Source organism: Hibiscus syriacus, unplaced genomic scaffold (assembly GCF_006381635.1).
Source record: "Hibiscus syriacus cultivar Baekdansim isolate YM2019G1 unplaced genomic scaffold, ASM638163v2 tig00110940_pilon, whole genome shotgun sequence".
Lineage (NCBI taxonomy): Eukaryota > Viridiplantae > Streptophyta > Magnoliopsida > Malvales > Malvaceae > Hibiscus > Hibiscus syriacus.
This window is the reverse complement of record NW_024062923.1, coordinates 1,576,709-1,603,028: the sequence shown is the minus strand read 5'-3', so window position 1 is coordinate 1,603,028 and position 26,320 is coordinate 1,576,709. Positions and strand designations below refer to the sequence as shown.

General features: G+C 35.1%; 3 protein-coding genes across 3 annotated transcripts; all 3 read right to left on the bottom strand.

Moving 5' to 3' along the window:
- Positions 1-4,135: 4,135 nt before the first annotated feature.
- LOC120147540 (expansin-A5-like) lies at positions 4,136-5,178 on the bottom strand. Its single transcript, XM_039160885.1, has 3 exons — positions 5,008-5,178; positions 4,626-4,920; positions 4,136-4,541 (listed from the first exon to the last, which is right to left on the bottom strand). Exons 1-3 carry the CDS (start codon positions 5,168-5,170, stop codon positions 4,232-4,234), a joined length of 768 nt encoding a protein of 255 aa, XP_039016816.1. The 5' UTR covers positions 5,171-5,178; the 3' UTR covers positions 4,136-4,231.
- A 14,674-nt stretch (positions 5,179-19,852) lies between these two features.
- LOC120147659 lies at positions 19,853-21,239 on the bottom strand. Its single transcript, XM_039160968.1, has 2 exons — positions 20,877-21,239; positions 19,853-19,863 (listed from the first exon to the last, which is right to left on the bottom strand). The coding sequence occupies exon 1, from the start codon at positions 21,081-21,083 to the stop codon at positions 20,922-20,924; it is 162 nt and encodes a 53-aa protein (XP_039016899.1). The 5' UTR covers positions 21,084-21,239; the 3' UTR covers positions 19,853-19,863; positions 20,877-20,921.
- Positions 21,240-21,921: 682 nt separating this feature from the next.
- Positions 21,922-23,644, bottom strand: LOC120147415 (pentatricopeptide repeat-containing protein At5g15300-like). Its single transcript, XM_039160793.1, is given in 4 exon segments — positions 21,922-22,883; positions 22,886-23,167; positions 23,170-23,226; positions 23,229-23,644. Coding segments are annotated over 4 exon segments (1,644 nt in total). The 5' UTR covers positions 23,596-23,644; the 3' UTR covers positions 21,922-21,945.
- Between the last annotated feature and the right edge of the window lie 2,676 nt (positions 23,645-26,320).

The window sequence follows — 26,320 nt, the reverse complement described above, 5'->3', positions numbered from 1 at the left end:
TAATTCAAGGTTCTCTAAACCGAATCCTAATGGGCATAGTTTTGAAAAACTATTTAGAAAACAATGTTTGAAAAATATAATATGTATAGTATTTCATGAAAACAACATAATTAAATCAAAAACATCAAATTTAAAAATTAAATTTACATTTTCAATTTTTTTTATTTCAAAAATTCATTGAAAATTTGTGAGTTTTTGATGAAATTAGTTGTAAAATATAGTTTGTAATCATCAAACAATCAATTCCCGATATAATGTTCATCCTAGAACTAATCTAAACTAGTTCTAAAATCAAAATATGATAAAATAGAGGTTTTTTTTAGAAAAATACCTTGAAAATTTTGGATTGATGAGAATGAGAAGTTTTTTTGCTCGATTTAATGATAGTAGCAGGATATGGAGATGAAAAGCTAGAAGAATCCGACAATTTCTTGTTGATTTTGAGCAAAAGGAGAATTTAGAGAGGGAGAGAGGCGTACAACTGATGAGAGTTTAGTTTTAGGGTTTGAAACAAATAAGAAAATAAGCCTTTTAAACCGAAAACTCGACGGATGCATCGATGCATGGCTTTGTGCATCGATGCATATTCAAGGAGTGCATCGGTGCATCTTCATGATGTATCGATGCGCATTCAAAGGGATACATCGATACACTGTTTTCATCGATGTTTCAAAATAGCCTGAGTGCATCGATGTATGTCTTGTGCATCGATGCATCAAATGCATTCGATGTTTTCATAAAAACCTGAGTGCATCGATGCATAAAATGCATTCGATCTTCAATTTATTCATTGGTGCATCGGTGCATTCCTTTGCAAAAATTGATTTTAGGCTTGATTTTGGTTCAAAATACTTTGTGAAAATTGTTTCAAAAATATATTAAGTATAAAACACAATTTTACACATTTAGTAAGGTTTGAAATTGATCTTGAAAGACTTGGAGTAATAATTAGATATTTGATTAATTGAATCGAATATACTTATAAAAATCTTTTGTAAAATCTTAAAATTCATTTATACTTAGTTTGTTATATCGAAACATCAAAATGTTTTCAACAACAATGCTCACATAAAGTAAGTGATACCTTTGTTAAGCCTGGAAGTAGCTTTTGCTCCACAAGGACTTTCATTCCTTGTTCTGACATGTGTCCAAGTTTCTGATGTCATAGCATTGCAGAATCTGAACTACATGAGGTAACAAAGGCTTCTGCTTCTAGCAAAGTCTCTCCCTTCAGTATGTACAAGTTTGCTGCTATCTTTTCGCCTTTCATCACCACAAGCGCTCCATGGAACACCTTCATGATTCCTTTTTGTGTTTCAATCTTGCTTTCAGTATTATCCAACAATCCCTAGAATAATAAAATTTTCTTCAGGCCTTTAACGTGTCGCACATCTCGAACAACTTTAATTGTTTCATCATACATCTTCAATTTGATGGTTCTCACGCCAACGATCTCTAAGGCATGATCATTGCAACTATACACAGATCCTCCTGAGACAGATTCATAATGATGGAACAATTCTCTTCTTGAGGTCATGTGATATGTTGCTCCCGAATCAATGAGTCATATATCTACAAATCTTTTCATGTCTTCCACGGTGGTTAACACTTCACAACATAGAGCATCTCCATCATCTGAAGTGTTTGCGGTATTGCCTTGTGGATTGGAGTTCTTATTTAGACTCCAACAATCCTTCTTCAAGTGATCATTCTTTCCACAATTGTAGCACTTTAAATTCTTTTTGCTTTTTGACTTCGATCTACCATGTTTGTGACTGCTACTTTGGCCACGTTCTGTTGATCTCCCTCTTATCGTTGTCAATGCTTCTGCTTGTTGCAGATTTACTTGTCTGTCTTCCTTGTTCTTGCGCCGATTTTCTTCTTGTAGAACAACAGCTGCAACGCCATCGAAGACTAGACTGGTAACATTACTGTTTGTCAAGTTGATGATGAGTTGATCATACGAATCAGGTAGACTTTGAAGTAGAAATTCAGCACGTTCTTGTTCTCCTATTGTACATCTTAAGGATGTAAGCTGAGAAAATAAAGTGTTCAGCATGTTTAAGTGTTTTGTCACTGAAATAGATTCTGGTATACGGAGAGTATACAATTTCCTCTTAAGGAAAATTTTATTGTGCAGCGAAGTGGCCTCGTATAGTTTGGTGAGATGATTCTATATCTCCTTAGCTGTCTTCTTCTCCTCGATGCTTGACAATACTTCATCTGCTAATGCTAGATGAAAGTTTGCTATAGCATTCCCGTCCATTTCGATCCATTTGTTGTCATTTGTGAAATCTATCGGCCTTTCACTGATAGCTACTAGACAACCGTTTTTCCTCAGGATGGCCTTCATCTTCAATTTCCACAATGAGAAATTTCTCCCATTGAATTGTTCAATATCAAATTTTGTTGTCATAGCTTCTATTACGGATATCTCCCACTATTTCACTATCGTGAATAATTCTCTGGAACCTTCAAAGAATGGGTAATACCTTTTTAATTTCTTATGCTGGAGGATCCACCTTTTGGTGGCAACCACAAAGACAATAAGCAGATATTACACACTCAAATCTGGCTCGGATATCAATTGTTGCGTTAGACGGTTATCGAATAGAGCAAAATCGCAATTGATAATTTGAGAAAATAAAAATGAAGATAAAGAATACATAAATTTTACGTGGAAAATCCCTAAATAATATAGGGTAAAACCCACGGGCAACGGTAGAAGAATTTACTATGAGAAAATAGAAATTACAACTTCTCTCGATCTAACAAGGAGAAAATAATGACAATTCTCTCTTGATAAAAAGGAGAAAAAAAACTCTCAAGAAAACTTTCTAAATTCTCTAGTATTTGGAGAAAGCTAGAATGATTTGGGATGATTTTGAAGCTAAATGGGTTAGGGTATTTATATTTGAAGCTTAATGACTAATTTTATAAATACCCTAAAGTACAATGAATAAATTGTGATTTTACCATTATTCAAAAATCAACATTTTCGATGCATGCACAAAAAGCAAACCCATTTGAACCGAAAGTGGCTTGGCCACTTTTGCTAACTTTTCAACATTTTATTCTACTTTGAATCTTCTATTTTTTTTCTTTTGAGTGTATGCAGTTTAATGGATAGTTGAATATGAATATGATCTTGTAAGGACTATTCTAAAAAACTTCTAAAAATCTGACCTTGTTCATGCCACCTGCCGTTAAGTTCTACCCGAGTAACACTAAAACAATGAAAATATAAGGTTTTAGAAATTGTTAGAAATATATTAAAAATATTACGAAAATCATTAAAATAATTATGAGAACAGAAAAGTTTTCATTGTAACGAAAAATATTTTTTCATTACATCTTAGACTATTAAAAAAACTAAAGATTTATATATTTAAAACATTATAATATAATTGTACCAATCCACACAAACTTCATCCATAATTTTAACTTTGAATTGAAAGAAGTAATCAATGAAGATTACAGAAAAAAAACTAACATGGTACATTCACGTGGTTCCACTTCCATCTATATCTATATAGATAGTAAGATCTCAGCCGACAAGCTAAAACAGTGTATATTCTTAAATAATTCTTTCATTTATATCTATAATATTAATTAATTTTTTTATTTATCACATATTAATAATGTATATGTACCATTATATTATTTTTACCTTCTTATACTATCTTAAAATTTTTAAATAAGATGATTAAAATCATCATTTAAAGGTGGATTGGTTTACACTTTTAAGTGTAGTGTCGGTGCCTTGTTTTTCTTTTCACTTTAAAATCGATGCTGCTTACCAAAGCTTTCTCAAAAATACTAAATAAAGTTTCATGTTCAATACGATTCAAGTCATGGATGCATGCGCAAAATTAGATTTATTTATTTTTTAACCCAATTCTGTAATTGGTTGTATTTTTTAACATCCAATAATAATGGATCAAACGTACAACAGCAACAACGAAATTCAACAACTGCTAATACTGTAGACGTTGGCATTTCACAAGCAAGAGTACAATTAAGTCTTTAAAAACAAAGCCTTCTTCTATTCATAATTTGATGTAATTCTAATCCGTAAATACGAAGTTCCCCCAGACAAAATCTAAGTAACATTGCTTCTAGAAACAAAACCAGAAAAACTCAATTATATATATAACTACAAACAGAACAAGCCATTCAAAAACCAATGGCTTGACGCACTCTTCTTTTTTAACTTGGGGGGAGGAGGGAGTTAAGCCATAAACTGACGACCGGTGTAAGTTTGTCCGAAGGACCAACCGGGTGGAGCAACATTGTAGGAGACGACACTACGGCCGTCACTAGTGGTGACGACAAATGACAGACTTTGTCCATCAAGGTAAGTATTGCTTTGCCAGTTCTGTCCCCAGTTTCTGGACATTAATTGCCATTTTGTCCTTGAGCCTTTAATAGATACAGAACGAATATCACCGGCACCTCCGACGTTGGTTACAAGCACTAAATTGAAGTAGGAATGTCCATTAATGGTGAACCTTATTCCCCCTTTTCTCATACACCTCACCCTGCAAAACAATGAACAATTACAATAAATGTCAGTAGAACAAAATACGGAAACATGTTGGGTGAAATGAGGCACTTGTGTTTACCTTCTGTACATCACAGGGACAATACCAGCTTTGTATTGTGCAATGTGTAGGAAAATAGGCTGGGAGAGATCGAAGTGGTGGTTGGGAGGGTTGCACCAGCCTGTGCCACCAGGAGGGCAAAAGTTAGTGGCGGTGACCACGACGGTGCCCGGCAGGCACCATTTTGGGTCGTTAACGCATCTGATCTCATAACATCCACCACAGCCCAAGCCATTGTTAAACAATGCAGTGCTCAATGCCGCCGTGTTAACACCGTAGCCTTGGCTATATAGATTTCCATAGCCACAAGCTCCACCTATAAAGGGAAAAAACCTAAAATATAATTAATGAAACAAATAACAATATTGGATCATGTTAGTCGAAACTGGGTTCTGAAAAGTACCCATGGTTCCTGAAGCATCGCCACCTCCATAGAAAGTTGCATGAGCATTGATCCAGGGACCAAGAGATAGGTGACGGGGACGATGGTTATGCCTAGGATAACCATGAACGTAGTTGGGGGACGGTGAGAGCAACAGAAGTAGAAAAAACCCCAAAAGTGTCATTGCCCTGTAAATGGTCAAAATAAAACACAAAAGACTTTAATGAAGGATGATTGTGAGAAATGAAGAGGGGGATCGAAGGGAATAAATAGGGGGGGGGGGAGAGTCAACGTAATATCTGACTGACTGACAAATCTGACACTCATTAAACTACTGGACTCGGGACCAAGCAACTTCAATGAGGGTTCTGGGGACTCTTCATTTCCTGGAAACAAACGCAGTTTTTATGGGTCTAGCAACGTAATCAGTTTCAACTTTGACCTTACTTGACTATGTACCCTGGATTCTTTATTTTCAATTTATAATCCATATTCATGGCAGCAAGAGACCATAGAGAAATCATTTCATTAATCTTTTCCGTTATATCATTTTTAGTTTGAATCAGTCAAAATTATTTATATTATTAGTTGATTTATAATTAATTTCAAAATGATTTATTTTTATATTTATTTAAAATTAAAAAATATTTGTGAAAATAGAAATAACATAAAGAGAAAAAAATGAATTAGATGTTTTTTAGTAATTAACAGCATAGATAGATAAGAAGGAATTATATATATTTTTTATGAAAATTTCATTTTCAAGATAAATTGGATATCAAAATTTTAAACAACGTGAGGGTTTAGGACGAGATTGACATGAGAGGCATAACAAAAGGGTAAGTTAAGTTAGAGACAAGCAAAAGATAGTTATGTCACGCACTGTTATCATCTTTAATTACGAGAAACTTAAAATTGAGAGCTAAAGCTGGATATGTGTTAGGGTGGAGATGAAGTTTGAATGGTTAAAACTTACATGATTTTGCTCAACTCTATCGATTTACATAATAAAACTAAGCTCAACTTAAATGGATAGAAATATTTTAAAATATAACAGAATTTTTATTTAAAAATAAACATATATGTTCACATGTTAACATAAATGTATATACCGATGGAGTCAAAGAGTGATAATAACGATATATAATGTGTGTATCTTAATCCTAATTATTTAATAAGAGAAAATGTGAAGGTAAAATTAAAATACTCCTAATAATCCATATTCAATCAAAGTATGGTTTCCGCCTTGTATTACTAACAATCGGTTGCCTATCTACTCTAGTTTTAATTAGCAAGTGTCATTTCCCACTAAATATTTGCCAGGCTTTGGTTGAATTTCTGTTTCAATTATGGATAGAGCAGCTTGTTGGAATGGGAACAAACTAGTTTCCTCCTTTCCAACCACCTAACAACAGTCCAGAAATTGAATTATTTGTCAAATTCCATAGATTCAACTTTAAAAAATAAGTTTTGTATTCTTGAATGGTCTAACTCCCATTACTATAGATTTAGTGTGGAACTAAGATTGGTATTTGTGGTTTTGAAGTAAACATTAGTATGATAATGTAAAATATAATAGATCAATGCATGTGGATGGAAGCTTCTAATGAATGTATGTATACATGTGGTGATAAATGCATTTCTCTTATGGTACGCATGTGGAAAAAATACAACTTGGTATGGAGGAAAACGACTTAACCTGACAATTAATGCTTGGCATCTTCACCACTAAATAAAACAACAAATTGAATGGTGAATTTTGAATATGGATATTAAAGCTGTTTTGATGATGCTAAGTTAACGTCAGTTGTGAAGAAACTTGCATATGAATTTTGGTGTTTGGTTCATGGATTAAATTGAGTGAATAACACAAGTGGTTCACCTGCAGGAAACTCAAGTTTACGAGCAGAGGAAATGCATCTGAACTTGTATATGGATCTAGTATGAAACCAAGGCACGGAGGGACGAGTAAAACTGGATCCCAAAGCACACACCATATTTTCCTCTGCGAGTGACATCATTAACTATAATTAAAATTATGAATCCTAAACTTAATTTAATACTTTTATACCGCCATTTCTATGTTGGAATTTCTCGAATTGCCGTCTCATTTCTAAAATAAATATTATATATAAAAAAGGTTAATGAGAAAAGGGATTTACGCTGTCGGTGCCTGCATTCAAGTATGAAAAAGTGTATATATATATGAGTTGCTGAAAATAGGGTTTTATGAATTTTTAATATATATTTGATTTGTACAAAATATGCAAGTGTGACAGCTGCCACACACATGATTATAGCGTGTTTACAAATTTAACATAGCCAGAGAGAATTTAGCAAAGTGGCGATAAAAGGATACGTTTTTTTTCTTCAAAAATGTCTCTCGTTTCTTTGTACTTTAATAAAAATGTGTGATTAGAGTAAATACTTTTATATTTAATATAATTTTTAAATTTAAAAAAATTAAATATGACCTTTTGAATAATGATTTATGTCATTTACGTTATTAACGTGACGCTTCATGATTCTTACATAACGTTTTATGATATTGACATAGTGGTCCACTTGACCGGTGACGTGACATATGGATTATATTCTTCTTTTTATTGAGTTTGACCATATTATTTTTTAAGGGATTTATTTAATTGTTTTTAAATTTTAAATTTTAAATATAAAGTCATAAAAAATATAAAATATAAATATTAAAATAAAAACTAAGGGGTTGTTTGTTTGCCTCTTAATAAAACAATTCAACGTTGAATGCTGAACCGTTCAGCATTCAGCGCGTTTGTTTCGCAACTATGAATGATTTAACACAGAAGTACATTCTGAATGATTCAGAGCCATTATCAAACAACATGTCACATTTGTCGGAACCGTCTTCCGGTTGGGCCCCGGGAATTGGGCTTCGACTTGAAATAATTGGGTTGGAGTCGCCACCGACCACTTTAAAACAAATTTAGGTGGGTCGGACACCATCTTACCTGATCTGCGTTGTACCAGAAACGTGTCGGGTTCGGGAGTCGGTTACGGTCGAGGAAGGATTAGCACCCTTGAACCGCCCTTTCGGTACCAATTAATTTGTCGGTTGTCTTTTATTACGAAAATTAAGAATTTAAATTGAAATTTAAAAATCCGATTCGAATTACTTACCTTTTGATTGGTTGGAAGTACAGCTGAAACAAAATATGTTAGATAAAAAAAAATTACTCAAACAAGGCTAACAATAAAAAATAAATAAAAATAGGTAAAAAAAAATATAAAAACTTAGGATCAAATTGGAACAAATTGAACTTAATGAGTTAGAAAATGGACTGCAAAAGAACAAATAAAAAGTTAGGGGACCAAATCACAAAATACAAAAAAATATAAATAGATAGGGATTAAATTGATTAAATTGGAAATTCGGAGGCAAATTTACAGGTAGTGACCGAATTGCAAAGCGATTCAAAGTTCCAGGGACGGCGGAAAGAATTTAAGAATAAGCTATTTGCAAAATGGTCCTCCGTATATAAATGGGCCAAAAGACCCTTTCCCTTTCATTTTCCTCATTTCCTCAGAAATCTCATCTCTCTCAAACGAGAGAAAACCTCCACCCAGGCGATTTCCGGCCACCGTCAGACGCTGTCCACAACCGCCGACGGCCGCCCCCCTCCAAATACTCCTCTCCACCCCGTAAACCTAAATATGTGACTCAAAAACACAAAACATGCCCCTACCGGCGTAGATCTAGGCGTAAATATTCGATTTTTACCCTTAAAACCCTTCGTATCCCGACGTTTTTCGTTCCTCACGGTGGTGCTTTTCCTCGCGCCAAGAGTTTCGATCCTTTCTTTGATATATTTTGCTTTGTATCTTGGATGTATTTGGTAGTTGTGGTTTGATGGGTTTTTGATGTCTTCTGGTTTCTGGTTTTTGTGACTCTGATGTACTGTTGGCTTTAGTTTTTACTTGTTGTTGGTTTGAACTCTTGGTTTACTGTTGATCCGTTGTGGGTTCTCCTTGATCTTGTTTTGGTTATTTGGTTTACTGTGTTTATGCTTCTGAGATTTGCGTGGCTGTCCCCCCTCTCTGGTCGATGGGTGGTGGGATATTTATACCCATCACCGGCTGTTTGTGACCTCCGAAATACGGGGCTTGTTCGTGGCCGTTGTGACCGGCCACCCCGAGATGGGTCAGTCCCGGGGGATCTCGGCCGGAAATCTCGCGCCGTTTGTAACTTGACCCTTGACCTCCTCTGCACAGCGCTGCTCTGCTTGGATGAGTATACGTTGGAACCCTAATCTGAGCTCTGGGCTGGATCAGGCCCTCGAGACTTATTGGACTGTTTGGACCCTAAAAAAAACATAAAAAGAAAATAATAAAAAGAAAATAAATAATAATAATACTGATATAATATAAATTATATAATACATATATTTCAAAAATATTTTTTAAACTATATATTATATTTAAAAAAGTTTTCAAAACTATATTATATAGTTTTCAAAATGTTTTAAAAATATTATATAAGTTTTTTAAAAAACGTTTTTAAAACTATATATTATATAATTTATTCAAAAATGTTTTTAAAACTATATATTATATAAGTTTTTAAAATGATTTTAAAACTATATGTTATATATATTTTCTAAAATGTTTTAAAAACTATATGTTATATAGTTTTCAAAAAATATTTTAAAAAACTATATATTACCCATATTTTCAAAATGTTTTCTTTTTAAAAACTATATATTATATATATATATTCAAAAACCGTTTGCAAACCATATAATATATATATAGGTATATATGTATAAAATAATAATAAAAAATATGGACGAAAATTAGTGTCTACAGCTGCCCCTCTTTATCCTTTTTCGTGGAACGAAAAATAGGACAAAGACAAAAAAGACACAAATTTTCGTTCGGTGGAGTTGAAGAATAACTCCCTGTCGAATTGAGTTGTAGATGGTTCCTCCGTCGTGAAGTCGAGTCCATATTGAAATGATATGGAATTGAAGCTGCAATTCGGAATTTGAATCTGGATGTGGCTTCTCATTTCCAAATTGTAGTCAACTTCGGTCTTCTTCTCGGTTTAAAGATCTGGGTTGGAAAATTCGACTTGAATGTAGTCTCTTGACTCCACCCTGTGGTTGATAGGCCCTCGAGCTGAATAAAATCGAACTCCGAAGGTCTTCGTTGACAAATAGCTTTTTCGTCTTAAGCTATACTGCCGGAAAAACGGGTTTATTGTCACTAAGGCACGGTTAACCCAGGTGTTATTCTCGACTTGAAAACCTTGATTGCAGCCGGACAATAGTGTGATTGAGGTGTCATCGAGTTTATTGGAATCGAACTCGACAATTTTATTGACAGATAACCCTTCTTGCATTGAGCTATTTTGTAAGCCTGATTTGCCTCTAAGTTGAATATAATCGAACTCGAAGGTCTTTAGCAGATAGCCCTTCTCGACTTAAACTATGCTGCAAAATGATGTGCCTTGGAGCTGAGCGGAGTCGAACTCGAAGGTCTTTTGGTCACAGATAACCCTTCTAGCTTTGAGTTATGCTGTAAATGATGTGCCGTTGAGCTGAGCGTAGTCGAACTCAAAGGTCTTTTGTTGGCAGACAACCCTTCTAGACTTAAGTTGTATTGCAAATGATATGCCTTGGAGCTGAGCGTAGTCGAACTCGGGGGTCTTTGGTTGGCAGATAACCCTTCTCGACTTAAGTTATGCTGCAAATGATGTGCCTTGGAGCTGAGCGTAGTCGAACTCAAAGGTCTTTTGGTCACAGATAACCCTTCTAGCCTTGAGTTATGCTGTAAATGATGTGCCCTCGAAGCTGAGTGTAATCGAACTCGGGGTCCTTGGCAGATAGCCCTTCTCGACTTAAGCTATGCTGCACATGATGTGCCTTGGAGCTGAGCGTAGTCGAACTCAAAGGTCTTTTGGTCACAGATAACCCTTCTAGCCTTGAGTTATGCTGTAAATGATGTGCCCTCGAAGCTGAGTGTAATCGAACTCGGGGTCCTTGGCAGATAGCCCTTCTCGACTTAAGCTATGCTGCAAATGATGTGCCTTGGAGCTGAGCGTAGTCGAACTCGAAGGTCTTTTGTTGGCAGCTAACCCTTCTCGACTTAAGTTATGCTGCAAATGATGTGCCCTCGAAGCTGAGTGTAATCGAACTTGGGGGCCTTTGGCAGATAGCCCTTCTCGATTTAAGCTATGCTGCAAATGATGTGCCTTGGAGCTGAGCGTAGTCGAACTCGAAGGTCTTTTGTTGGCAGCTAACCCTTCTCGACTTAAGTTATGCTGCAAATGATGTGCCCTCGAAGCTGAGTGTAATCGAACTCGGGGGTCTTTGGCAGATAGCCCTTCTCGACTTAAGCTATGCTGCAAATGATGTGCCTTGGAGCTGAGCGTAGTCGAACTCGAAGGTCTTTTGGTCACAGATAACCCTTCTAGTCTTGAGTTATGCTGTAAATGATGTGCCCTCGAAGCTGAGTGTAATCGAACTCGGGGGTCTTTGGCAGATAGCCCTTCTCGACTTAAGCTATGCTGCAAATGATGTGCCTTGGAGCTGAGCGTAGTCGAACTCGAAGGTCTTGGTCACAGATAACCCTTCTAGCCTTGAGTTATGCTGTAAATAGTTTGTTTAAAAATGGCTTCCCTTTACGGGTCGAAAACGGTCATGATTCTTCCGGTGGTTCCCCTAAGCTGGTCTGGGAAAACCTACTGATAAATTCTGACAGCCGGATATCTTCCGTCGTGGAATTGAAATCTGGCTTGAAAGTGTTAACTGAAAACATGTTGCTCCTGGTGGGTTTAAACCGAACTAGATTTGATCTGAACTGGTTCTCGAACCCATCTGAAATTGGTTCTGAGATCTGTAGTTATGTAAAGTCGGTTGAGGTGTAGCTTCTTGCTGCTGAGTTACACCATCATTCTTTAAAGGTGCTTGCAAGTCGAGTAACCTTCATCCTGAAGTCGAAGCTTGCCTCTGAAAGCTGCAAAATTATGTACGCTAAAATGATGAATGTGATGCACCTAAGTATGTCTAAGATGCATGCAACATGAATAAATTATGTGTTATTTCTTGGACGGGGTCTCGTGCTTTGCCTGCCAATCTGGTCCATGGAATCGATCGTGCCCCATTTGCTTCTCGAGCTTGGGCTTTACAGACATTTCATATCTGAGATTGTTCTGTTTGAAAACGTTTTTTCCTTTTTCCTGATTCAGGAGAGAGAAATGATAAAAATGTTGTAAAGTATTGTTCGCAATTGAATCAAATTGTAAATGTGATTTCAAAAATATCAAAGGAATCAAGAGCTCTTTTAATGCTTGCAGAGTTACAAATCTTTGACAATGTTCAAAGGGACGAGTCGGCTTTAGGTTGGCCTCCTTTCTAAGGTTTTTGGTAAAAATGTCATTTTTTAAATATCGCAACATGCTTTGGCACTTTAATTGGGTGCGGACAAAATGACGCAACTAGCATGATCAATTACTAGACCTTTTATCTCAGTCCTCTGAAATCTTCATTTGTTCAAGCTTTGTAGGCTCTTCCAACAAAGGCAGTGCAAAAAATATCGGTCTAAAATGAAATTCTTGAGTGCTCGTGTGTAGTTGACTATAACAGGTGTTCCTTAACTCCCTTAGTCCATTTTACCGAAAATTTCTTAGATAAATTTGATTTAATTTGGCGTTACCTGACTAGCTGAATCCATAAAGCCGGGGTGTTTAACCAATTGCTTTAGAGGGACAGCTTAATATTATAATCACAGTTATCAAGTTAACTGAAGGGTTCATCTCATCACAGAGTCTTCAGCTTGACAAGAGCAGTGGAGCAAACACCGAATTGCCAAGTGTCCGAGCAATGTCATGGTTTGAACGTAATCCACTCATAAGGCCAGGGCTTTCAAGTTTCCTCTATAACCAATTGCCTTAGCAGAATAGCTCAGTTTTTTACGGATTTAATTTCCTAAGATTGTCAAGAAGAACCTGTTATAGCCTAGGTGTTTTTGAAAGTCAAGGAATCTCATCTTTAGAGTTCAATTTTCAAGCAACTGACCTAAACTGGATTCACCTACTCGACTCTTTCATTTGTAAAGATCATCATCGTCATTGAACGTCTTTAAATAACAAACATAGTAATTGTCATATGCAAATGATGCCCCATGTTGTCCGCACCTTATGAAAGGAAAAGGGTATATTGGTTAATTACAAGAGCGGGGTATGGTGTTTGAGGGTATATTCTGGATAAGGTCAAAGTCCTTGTTTTAAATCATGTTACTTTGTCAAAGATTCGTAACTTTGAACCGTTCACATAGTTTCTTAATTCAAATGATATTCAAAGAATTGCAAGTTTGCAAATGTGATCCATTGCTTAACATCTTTTAAAGTAACATAAATTGATTCAAATGTTCTTACAGAAACTTGAGGAAAAGTGAAAAAAAAACAAGTTCAAACAGAATGCCTCAAATGACGAAATGATATTCCTCACTTGGATGCCCCCAAGTTGTTGAAGTCGATCCAGTTGTGGTTACGCATCTTCTGTACGACTCTTTTGAATGCGTAACAGTTCTCAATTGTGTGTCCTGGGACACCGCCGTGATATTCACAATGTACATTCTCATCATACCACTTGGGGTATGGGGGCTTCATGGGTTCTACTGGATATGGTGACACCACATGGGTGTCAAGAAGTTGCTGGTAAAGCTCTTTGTAGGTCATGGGAATAGGGTCGAAATGTTCCCTTTCCCTTCTGGACTCTTGTTTAGAAGTACCTAACGGTACAGCCGTAGTTGGTTTTGGGCTGGAGATTGTAACACCTTTGCTGGAGTGTTTGATGTTGTTAACCTCTCCATCCCTCTCCCTCATAGGAGGCTTCTTACTGGCTTCCCCATCCTTAATCTTGCCTTGCTTTATGGCCGACTCAATCATTTCTCCGGCCATAACCAAGTCTGAAAAGCTTCCTGATGTGATCGCCACCAGATGCCCGAAGTATGGAGCCTTCAGAGTCTGCACGAAAAGTTTCCGGGTTTCCTTTTCATCTAACGGTGGATGAACTTGCACAGCCAAGTCCCTCCATTTTTGTGCGTACTGCCTGAAACTCTCGTTATGCTTCTTTTCCATGTTTTGTAGCATAACTCGATCTGGCCTTATGTCATTGTTATGCTTGTATTGTTCCAGAAATGACTTGGCCAGGTCCTTCCAGGTCTTGATATTTGATCGGCTTAGCTGGTTGTACCACCGAATGGCTGAGCCCGACAGACTATCCTGAAAGCAGTGGATCAGGAGTTGGTCGTTTCCTCCATATCCTGTCATCTTTCGGCAGAACATGGTGATGTGAGCGGATGGGCAACTATTCCCGTCAAACTTCTCGAACTCCGGGGACTTAAATTTCGGGGGAAGAACCAAGTCCGGGACTAGACTAAGTTCCGTTGCATCGATTTCATGGTAGTCACGGTCTCCTTTGACTATATTCATTTGGTCCTCCAATTGTTTGATTTTTTCCTCCATCTTCTTCGCTTTGTCCTCTTCATCCAAATCCGGTACATGGTAATAACCCGGATTGTTCTTAAGGTTAAATACAGAGGACGAGGGCTTTGCTTTTGCCGCCGATGAGTCCCCCCGAAGTTCTGGTAAGATTTCAGGTGAGATGACCACTTGTGGGGTAGGTTGTATAGTTACCCCTTCCGATGAACCTGCCCCAGGCACACTGGTCTGTTGTAGGCCAATTAACTTGGCAACGATCTGATCAACCAAGGACTCTTGGTTCTTTGTGATTGTTTCTAGAGTATTTCGACTGTTCTGGTTTATCTTGTCTTCTAGCTCTTTTTGTAGTTTTACCATATTCTCCTCGATTTGTGTAATTCTGGCTTCCATCCTCTTCTTTTTCAAACGAGTGTTATGTGGATGGGGTGTGTCCAATACTTGAGGCGGTGTATCCAGTATTTGCTCCCTTTGATGAGACATGTTTATGTTAGTTAATGTGAATGAAGAGAAAATAATAAGATGCAAAGAAAATAAAAAATGTAAAATGTCTAAATATATGATGCATGAAATGTTCGAGGCATTGATCCAAAAAAAATGTGCCTGTTATTCTGAATAACCCTTATTGGTGACAAAAGTGTTACGTCTGAAGAGACAAAAAACTCTTTTTGATGGTACGAATCCTGTACAGCTTCTGACAAGTTGATTCGTCTTTTCCACTAGTTGAATATCCTGTCGAACCATTCCGGCTCCTTTGGCTAAAATGTGCAAATAATGAGATGCTTGCCCCAAAAAAGATCTTGAAGGACTGCATCTTCGACTTTCACTTTCTACCGAGCTTGTTTCTAACGAAAGTGTCATTGGAGCCCTCCATCGAGAGAAACTATCCAAAGCTTGCTTCTTGAATTCATCAGTAATGGCATCTAGCTCAGCTAGTATTTCACTATCTTGTTCTTGTATTTTCGAAAGGAGCGACCGAGTCAGTGACCTTTTCCTCATATTGCCCCTGCAACTTTGCCTTTGAGTATTCTTTGATCACGGTTGGACTTCTGAGCTTTTTATCTCTTTGTATTATAACCCCTTTGCCCATTAATGCAGATTATTTACGTTTAACAAACACATTTTTGGTGGATCAACACCCCGTTTTAAATGATGCGAATGATAAAACATAATAAAAGAAGACAAAAAATAAAAGAGTTAGTGAGGTAAATCAAAACAATAATAAAAATGAAAAAAAAAATCCTACCCCACATGATATCTACCCGAACATGCTTAATATTCCTACGCAGACATGATTTCTATCCCGCATGCTAATTTCAAACAAATCCTAGCCGCATGTTTGTCTAGTTCGCATGCTTGAACAAAAAATAAAGCAGGAATAAAACAGCCTAGGGTTTGGAATGAGGTTTCGGGTGGGCTCTAATTCCCTGTACTCTCCCGGTTTAGGTTCTAAAAAGGTACTCGAGTTCTCCTTGCCGGTGCCCCCTTGGGCTTGCCAGACCCTTAGTCCTAAGCTCATTACAAGCTTGTGTGGACTAAGTTAAACTCGAGAGGACACTTCCCTTATGCCCATACGGAGAATAAATTCACACGAAGGCATAAGGTATATGAATCCCGAAGGTTACTTGCTAGGCCCATACGGTGAATAAATTCACACGAAGGCGTCGCTTTCGCCCCCACTTAAAAGGGTTCGGAGCTCGGGTATAGAGCCTGAGATAGAAACTTTTCAAAAATCTGAATCATTGAAAAAATATTAGTACAACTATTTATTTGAAAAAGAATCAAAGGTAATAATCGGAACTGAATAAATAAATTAAAATTTAAATTTACAATTTTCGCATAAAAAGACAACCAGAAATTAATTCTGGCCTGACTCACTTACCTGTCCCCAGCAGAGTCGCCAAGCTGTCGGAACCGTCTTCCGGTTGGGCCCCGGGAATTGGCTTCGACTTGAATAATTGGGTTGGAGTCGCCACCGACCACTTTAAAACAAATTTAGGTGGGTCGGACACCATCTTACCTGATCTGCGTTGTACCTAAACGTGTCGGGTTCGGGAGTCGGTTACGGTCGAGGAAGGATTAGCACCCTTGAACCGCCCTTTCGGTACCAATTAATTTGTCGGTTGTCTTTTATTACGAAAAATTAAGAATTTAAATTGAATTTAAAAATCGATTCGAATACTTACCTTTTGATTGGTTGGAAGTACAGCTGAAACAAAATATGTTAGATAAAAAAAAAATTACTCAAACAAGGCTAACAATAAAAAATAAATAAAATAGGTAAAAAAAATATAAAAACTTAGGATCAAATTGGAACAAATTGAACTTAATGAGTTAGAAAATGGACTGCAAAAGAACAAATAAAAAGTTAGGGGACCAAATCACAAAATACAAAAAAATAAATAGATAGGGATTAAATTGATTAAATTGGAAATTCGGAGGCAAATTTACAGGTAGTGACCGAATTGCAAAGCGATTCAAAGTTCCAGGGACGGCGGAAAGAATTTAAGAATAAGCTATTTGCAAAATGGTCCTCCGTATATAATGGGCCAAAAGACCCTTTCCCTTTCATTTTCCTCATTTCCTCAGAAACTCATCTCTCTCAAACGAGAGAAAACCTCCACCCAGGCGATTTCCGGCCACCGTCAGACGCTGTCCACACCGCCGACGGCCGCCCCCCTCCAAATACTCCTCTCCACCCCGTAACCTAAATATGTGACTCAAAAACACAAAACTGCCCCTACCGGCGTAGATCTAGGCGTAAATATTCGATTTTTACCCTTAAAACCCTTCGTATCCCGTTTTTCGTTCCTCACGGTGGTGCTTTTCCTCGCGCCAAGAGTTTCGATCCTTTCTTTGATATATTTGCTTTGTATCTTGGATGTATTTGGTAGTTGTGGTTTGATGGGTTTTTGATGTCTTCTGGTTTCTGGTTTTTGTGACTCTGATGTACTGTTGGCTTTAGTTTTTACTTGTTGTTGGTTTGAACTCTTGGTTTACTGTTGATCCGTTGTGGTTCTCCTTGATCTTGTTTTGGTTATTTGGTTTACTGTGTTTATGCTTCTGAGATTTGCGTGGCTGTCCCCCTCTCTGGTCGATGGGTGGTGGGATATTTATACCATCACCGGCTGTTTGTGACCTCCGAAATACGGGGCTTGTTCGTGGCCGTTGTGACCGGCCACCCCGAGATGGGTCAGTCCCGGGGATCTCGGCCGGAAATCTCGCGCGTTTGTAACTTGACCCTTGACCTCCTCTGCACAGCGCTGCTCTGCTTGGATGAGTATACGTTGGAAACCCTAATCTGAGCTCTGGGCTGGATCAGGCCCTCGAGACTTATTGGACTGTTTGGACCCTAAAAAAAACATAAAAAGAAATAATAAAAGAAAATAAATAATAATAATACTGATATAATATAAATTATATAATACTATATTTCAAAATATTTTTAAACTATATTTATATTTAAAAAAGTTTTCAAAACTATATTATATAGTTTTCAAAATGTTTTAAAATTATATAAGTTTTTTAAAAAACGTTTTTAAAACTATATAATAATTTATTCAAAATGTTTTTAAAACTATATATTATATAAGTTTTTAAAATGATTTTAAAACTATATGTTATAATATTTTCTAAAATGTTTAAAACTATATGTTATATAGTTTTCAAAAAATATTTTAAAAACTATATATTACCCATATTTTCAAAATGTTTTCTTTTTAAAAAACTATATTTATATATATATTCAAAACCGTTTTGCAAACCATATAATATATATATAGGTATATATGTATAAAATAATAATAAAAAATATGGACGAAAATTAGTGTCTACAACATTCAGAGCTAATTAATACAACGCCTCTGAATCATTCAGTATTTGCATCATTCAACGCTTAATCATTCTGAAGTAAATAAGCAGCCCCTAAATTACTAAAAAAATCAGTTTAGCATGTGCCCCACAATCGTTTGCCATTCATGATTCCAGGCTTCATGTTCAAAGTAAGATGCATAAGGATAGATGCGAGTCGATTAAAATTGACTTGTGATCGTTTTAATCTTGTTTTGAAATTTTGATACTTTTGCTCTAGCCAATTTAATTTTAAAAGAGTTCCATTAATATTGATACCGTCTCGAAACCCATGATAAAAAATATACTTTGATCATATTTAATTCGATATCAACCTTCAAAACTTAAATTTACGAAATCAAAAGTAGAATTCTAATAAAAAAAATACCCCAAAAGAGGGTTAAGGGAAAAAATATAACATGGCCATCGTTGACCCACGTAAATTGTCATGTTAATATTGTTAATCAATACATTAATATAATAAATTATCACGTTAGAATCGTATCATCAATATTGATCAAAGTACAAAATAAAAAAATATCAATTTAAATATACTGCAGGAATAAAACCCTGAAACTAAATTAATATTAAATTAAACTATACCAATTTTTTAGAATCAAACTAAACTTTATTTAAAAAAAAAACTAAAGAATAAAAAAATCGAAGCGAACTGATACCACAATCGCTTCGGATTGTGATGGAAAAATGACATAGGGCTAAACATCGGTGATTAACAATCGGCCATTCACAAGTCACATGTTAGCCCCATACTTCTTTCCGATACTCTAATGGTGAAAGAACACGTAGAAGCTTACCACTCAGTTCTACAGTTGCCTTCTTTTAAAACTTTCTCATTGCCAATGCCATCACTGCGACATAGAGCTGATAAAAAAACCCCTATTTATAAGCCCAATCATCCGTTTGCAGCCGAAAGAGTGTTTTTGTCAAACCTGCTGCTTGTTCTTCTACTTCTCATTGCCGTTGTTTGAAATAAATAAGATTTTCTATATCATTCTCTCTTTCATCTCTATGAGTGGATTGCTTTAGACTATTGGGTGAATTGGTATCATTCTTCTATGGCCAATTATTGTTAAAGACACATGTTTGTTTTCCATGCTAGATTTATGATGAACATACCAGAGATTACCGCTCCTCAGGCTTTGCTATTGTCTTCGTGATTGTTGAATTACTCCAGAATTACGTTGGAAGGTAAAAGGGTCATTTTACATGCAATCAATTTCACTTTTTTCTTAAATTTGAACGTGAATGATGGATATCGCTTATGTTCAAACGAGCTTTTTTCCATAATTCCTGCTAAATAAATTATTCTCATTATTTACTTTTCTAAATTTATCAAATAACATCCAAGTACACTTTATCAATTGTCCCTAAAGGTAAAGTGGATTTTAAAAAATATAAATTTGAATATTATCGAATTTCAACATCAATATTCATATCTCATGCATTTTCTTAAATCCGTGTGTATGATAAATATGATTATCGAATTTGAATATTACTCAAACTTGAAACATCCAAGTATGAAAGGGAGAACACTGAATTTTTGCAATATATTAGTTAGTATCTTGTATTGTGCAACAATTTTTATGCTTTATTCCATAGTTTGGTCCTTAAAGTATGTTCTTTTTCTACTTGTTACTTGAATTTTTTGTCTGGTAATTTAATTATCCTTATAAGTTTCAGTTTAGTTTTCCTTTAATTGTTTAATTGGTATATGTACTATATCGAATTTCTTAATATCATACAAATCATTTTTATTTCAATCTCATACATTAAATATTCCACTGTCGATGATTTTGGCCACTTTTGTGAATCTGAGATAATATATACAATCAAATCATAATTTGATAAATGATTTTAAAAAATTATTCATTTTCTTAAGGTATAATAGCAAGATTAGTCCTCACACGTTCATTATTTTTTAATTTCATCATTGACCTTTAAAAAATCCAGATCAATAAGTGGTTGGCATGTGACACAATATTAAAAAAACAACTTTAAAAATCAAATCTATTTTTTTATAATACTATTAGTAGATCCAAATTAATAACATTGTTATCATTAATATGATCAACATGGGATTTCCAAATAGCTTGAAGCATAGAATGACATGTAAATTTATTATTAAGTGACATAATTGATTGATCTTTCTAATGACTTTGATTATGTAATTAAATAATACTAATAAAAAATCACATAATCATCTTATCATCAACAACTAACAGTGGATTTGTATGTGTGCGCGCGTGCGCGCGTCTGTGTGTCTGTGTGTCTGTGTGTATGTCTGTATGTGTGTCTGTATGTATGTATGTATGTATGTATGGATGGATGGATGGAAGTGCATGTAAAATTAACCCAAATGTCTTTCATTTACCATATGAAAAGCTATCAAAGATCTTTCATGTTATAAACTAGCAAAAACATATGATGAAGAGAGCAACAAATAGAGGATTACAACATATGGGAAAACCAGATGACATACATATATATAAATCTGAGTCTAGTAAGCAGAAGAACGAACAAGATCATAATATTGAAACAAGTAAACTGCAAGTCTGGAATTCCGAATCTTAGAAAAGAGAAGAAGAAAAGATTAGAGAGAAATAAGACCTTCCCTGACTAGCAACCCAAACATTAGAACGAAGAGGCCAACAGTGATGCACTGAGTTGGGGACACCAAAGTCTGTGAATACGCTGATAAAGTAATTGCTGCTCCTGCTAATCCGATCAACAAAGACTTCATGTTTTGATTCATTTTGTTTTTTCTATGGCTGAAGATCCAAGAATTTGATGGAACTGATCAATTAGTCAAAGCTTTCTGGGTACCCTTCCCAACCCCGACTGGGTTTTAAGACTTTGAGAAAATTAAGTCAACCCTTTTTTGGGAGGTTTCCTTCTCTGTTTTAAATTATAATTTTGTTCAACCACCCCCACAAATGGGTGTTCATGGTTGGACCAGGTTTATATATGGAACTAACATTTTTTAAATTTAATATATAGTAGGTCTTAAATTTTCTTTAAATATATTCATTAATTTGAATCCGTTTAACCCGTTTATAATATTTTTAAAAAAATAGTTATTACATTTTTGTTTATATTAAATAATTTAATATATTTTCATTTTATTAAAAATTATTTGTTATACATAATCTTAATATATTTTTTAATACTCATATTATAGTATTATTTATTATTATAAAATTAATTTTTATATGACGTATATTATATAGTATATTAATAAATATTAAAACCATAAAAATGAGTAAGATCAAACTCGAGGCTCAAATGTTAAAATTTGAGCTCAGCTTATTTTTCGAACATATATTTTTGTCTAAATCCCTTTAAATTGAAACGGATCTTCAAGATTGAGTGGATAACTTGACTCTTGAACATGTCTACCTACAATCAGTGTTGTAAATTTAGACCGATGGTGGAATCATTTAGACCCATCATTTTTAATACAACCAGTTGAGTCGGCTCAATTGATTTAAAATAATTGGACTAAAATTCAGAAAAATAATAAAATATAAGAAACTATTATACTGATTTTCGATTTTTCAACAGTTCACATTACTTTTTGGTTTTATCCTAATTCAGTCGACCGGTTACTCATCCAATCATGGCACAAAATTCTTTGGTCTTAAATTTATGTTGGATTTTGAATCAAATAAAAAATTCATGAGAACCTTTTCTTCAGCTTCAATAAGGCTGTAACCAGCCTCTTTCCTCACCCCGGTGTCATCCATCATCTTCCTTAGCTTCTCGGCTCGATCCCACTCACCTTTAGAAGCATATATATTTGAAAGTAACACATAGTTTCCGCTCTCGTCCCGTCTCATATCGAGTAGTCTTGCATTTGCACGCCTTCCCAATTCAGCATTTCCATGAATTCTACAAGCCCCAAGCAGAGTCCTCCAAATGATGGCATTCGGTTCGACCACCATCGAGTCTATGAACTTGAATGCTTCATCCAATAGCCCCGCACGCCCTAGCATATCCACCATACACCCGTAATGCCTAATATTTGGCTCGATACCATAGCCATCTCTCATGAGCTTGAAACATTGACGACCCTCATCGACTTTCCCAGCATGACTGCAAGCAACTAAGACTCCAACAAAGGTGATCTCATTTGGCCTGACTTTCGACCTCCTCATCTTGGTAAACAAATTGATTGATTCCTCAGCATGGCCATGAAAAGCCAGCCCTACTATTACTGAGTTCCATGTTGACACATCTTTTTCTCTCATCTCTAGGAAAACCTTTAGCGCCCTCTCGATGCTTCCACATTTTGCATACATGTCTATAAGTGCATTCCCAAGTAAAACGTTAAAGCCGTCGCTTGACATCATCTCCGAAAGAGACCAATGTATCTTTATCCCAACTTGCAAATCCCCCAAATCCGCACAAGCATTCAACAAACTCAACATGGTAACCTCATCCGGCCTCTCCCTGGTGTTCTTCATCTCTTCAAACATCTCTAATGCCTTCTTACAGTCCCGGGAAAGAACATACCCTGCAATCATAGCATTCCAGGTCACAACATCCTTCGTTGGAACCTCGTTAAAAGCTTCCTTGCACTCTCCATTTCACCTCTTTTTGCGTACGCCGTAATCATAACATTCCAAGAAACCAAATCTTTCACGGGCATCTCATCAAAATACCTTCTTGCCACATCAAGCTCCCCTCTTTTTGCATACCCCGAAGTCAAAGCTGACCAAGGAACAACATCCTTTTTTGCCGAATCATCAAAAAGCTCACTTGCAACATTCAGATCACCACAATTAGCATGAAAATAAATAAGTGTGTTCCTTAAAAAACTATTCTCCATAAACCCATTTTCAAGGCCTTCCCTTGAATCCCAAACCCCATTTTCCTCCAACGAAGCTTAGTACAAGCTTAAGAACAAAAGGAAAGGTAAAGCCATCCGGTTGAACGTCGCATTTTGCCATCTGGGTATATCTTAAAATGGCTTTTAATGGATTTTGGCTTTGAGCTGAGCCTCTTATAATTGTATTCCACATGAAAGTATCTGGTTCAGAAATTCTGTCGAACATTTGATGAGCATAGTTCAGAGCACCTGAAATTCCCATAGCGGCCTTGAAAATGAGCTCCCGTAAGGCTGATGGGTTGGAGTTGAAGCCTTTGGTGATGAGGAAACCATGGATTTGCTTCAAGGATCGGATGTTCGCGCATGGTGACCAAAAGGTCGTTGATGAACGTTGCTGGCGGTTGATGCTCCTGTCGTTTGGACGTTTTCTTATCATTTATGGTCGCTTTCCGGAGCTCCGCGCGAGATGAGACTGTATTGTCCATCTCGTTTTAATCCTACTTTTTTAACAGGGATAAGTATATCATAGGTCAATAAACTTTGTTCAAACAATTGTTTGTCATTAAACTTTTAAAAATCATAAAATCATCACTATAATTTTTAAATGATTACAAAATGATCATGAAGATATTGACAGTCGTTAAGGGATATTAATCATTAAATTAACAAGATATATCTTCCCTTAACGATAATTAAGGGTATCGTGACGATTTTGTAACTATTTACTTATATCTATCAATACTTGAGTTTTATTTTCGTTCTTGAAATGAATTAATTATAAACTCGTTGAGTTTTATACTTTATTTGACCATTATTCTGGAAGAGTTAATCTTATGTAACTCCTCTTTGACTAGTTGATTTGTCAAGACAATATCATGGATGGCTTGAAAGTAATTGTGCAATTTCCTTCCAATTATGACTAAAGAAAAACTATTTTTCCATTCAAGTATACTTAACTATTTTTACAAGATTATACTGACATAATATATTGGTTGTTGGGTCTCCCTTATTTTCTTAACCAAAACAACTATCATTGTCTCAAATCCTCAACAACAACAAAAAATGTTGACACTCTAGGATCCATTAAAAAAAAATCTCTCATAGAGTTTTAAAGAAAGAGGAATTTATTCGCTATTTTTATAAAAAAATATACTTAACACCACTACTATATCTGTCAACTGTTAGACCTCCCTTATGAGGAAGGTTTCATCTCTATGATTACACTATTTTATTCATGTTAGCTTTAATTCCTCTATTTGATATGAGAAATTTCCCAACGCTTACTCCAAACATCCATTTTTGATGGGTTTCTCGTCTTATACTTGTGGAAAACTTCATTTAGATCTAATATGCGATGATCCATTGAAATACTTCTCATAATCATGTCATCAACATATACTTCTATACTCTAACCTATATGTTCTTTAAAAATCTTGATTGATAGCTCCAGTATTCTTCGATCAAAATAGCATTACCTTGTAACAGAATAACCCATCCTCAATTTCGAAGGATTTCTTCTCTTGATCCCTCCGGTTCATCTGTCTTTAGTTATAAATAGAGAATGCATCCATGAAACTTAGTACTACGGTCGAATCAACCAAATGGCTTAGGTATTTGTACTTTCGGTGAACTTCTTTCAACAATATTTTCTTGATGTCTCGAGCCTGTATGATGCCTAACTCCATCACCTCTGCAAAGGATGATCAAGAAGATCATGTCCGTTGTTAATGCATATGTTTTCAAATCATTCTAAAATTTACAAAATGCAAAATTATATAAAATACTTATATTATTTCAATCAATCTAAATTTTTTTAAAGGTCGTTTTTCTGTTTTCTATAGTTCATTATAGTGTTGCATTTGAATCCTAATCAACCATTGTCAATGGAAGTCTGTCAATGCCAAACCAAATGGGCCATCGAACTCATTTGTATGTGTTTTGAACTCCATTATTTTCAGATTCAAAATTTAAATAATTATTGTTAGATTATTTAAGATTGAAAATAATTTAAAGTTAAACTTTTAAAAAAATTTGAGTTTTCAAATTTGACTCGAATCATATAAGAATAATAAAGGATTTGTAATGACGACTTTTCGAAGCGTATTAAGAATAAGTTTAGAAATTGAAATTAAGAATCGAAATTTTAGAAAAGATTTGAAACGTTTGGAGTCGTCATCAACCTTTGAGATTAGGTAGGTTGAAAACATGGGATACGTCATTTTAAATAAATAAATAAATACATAACAAATACGTGATTTGGTATGCAATTCAAAGATTATGGGTGCGAAAGTCAATTACGTTTGGGTAAAGAAATTGGTACCTTCGATTACGAATTTGTACCTATATTGAAAATTAAGAAATTTGAATATTTAATTAATTAATGATCTTTTTATTCCCTAAAATAAGAATACTTAATCTAATTAGAGAATTTTATAGAGTCAAACATTTATCAATTTCCAATTAAAGAAGAAACTAACTCCTAATCAAAATTAAGGCAATTATTTATCATTTAAAATAATAAAATTAAAAGAAAATTAAAGGTGACAATCTAGTCAAATTATTATTTAAAATAATAAGGATTTTCATTAATTTAAAGAACGAAGACCAAGCCTTTGATGTTAATAAAACAACGTGTCCTTAGTAATTTAAAGGTAAGAACAAACTTCCACCCTTTTATTTTAATTAATGAACCTATTTAACTTTTAAAGTGACCACCGATAGAATACTTATTTATTTTGAGATCATTCCCTTCGGTATTTATAAATAAATAGATATTCTATTTTAATCATTTAATGAATTTATTTATTTATTTCTAATTAATATTATTAAAGAAACCAATCCTAAAAGGATAATTCTAAACTTAATTAATTTCTAATTAAAGAACTTAAACTAAGGATCAATCTAATGACTAAAGCTAAAAACTGAAGAACTTAAAGTCTAAGGCTTGATTTTAATGTTAGCAATTAAATTAAAAGATTTAAAAATCTAAAAGTTTTATTCTATGTTTAAACGTGTGACTACTTTAAAAAATTCAAGAATTGACATTCAATATTAATAGTTAAACACATTTGATAAAATAATTAAAGCAATTAGAGTGAAATTGATGACTACATTGAATTCAATAAAAATTCGGGGAATGAATTATAAGCATCTAGTGACTA

Bases quoted from the DNA above. Each gene is read 5' to 3' on its own strand.
- LOC120147540 (XM_039160885.1), bottom strand. From the start codon at position 5,170: ATGACACTTTTGGGGTTTTTTCTACTTCTGTTGCTCTCACCGTCCCCC. The intron at 4,921-5,007 runs GTACTTTTCAGA...TTCCCTTTATAG, and splicing joins CGATGCTTCAGGAACCATGG to GTGGAGCTTGTGGCTATGGA. The intron at 4,542-4,625 runs GTAAACACAAGT...ATTGTTTTGCAG, and splicing joins GTCCCTGTGATGTACAGAAG to GGTGAGGTGTATGAGAAAAG.
- LOC120147659 (XM_039160968.1), bottom strand. From the start codon at position 21,083: ATGAATCAAAACATGAAGTCTTTGTTGATCGGATTAGCAGGAGCAGCA.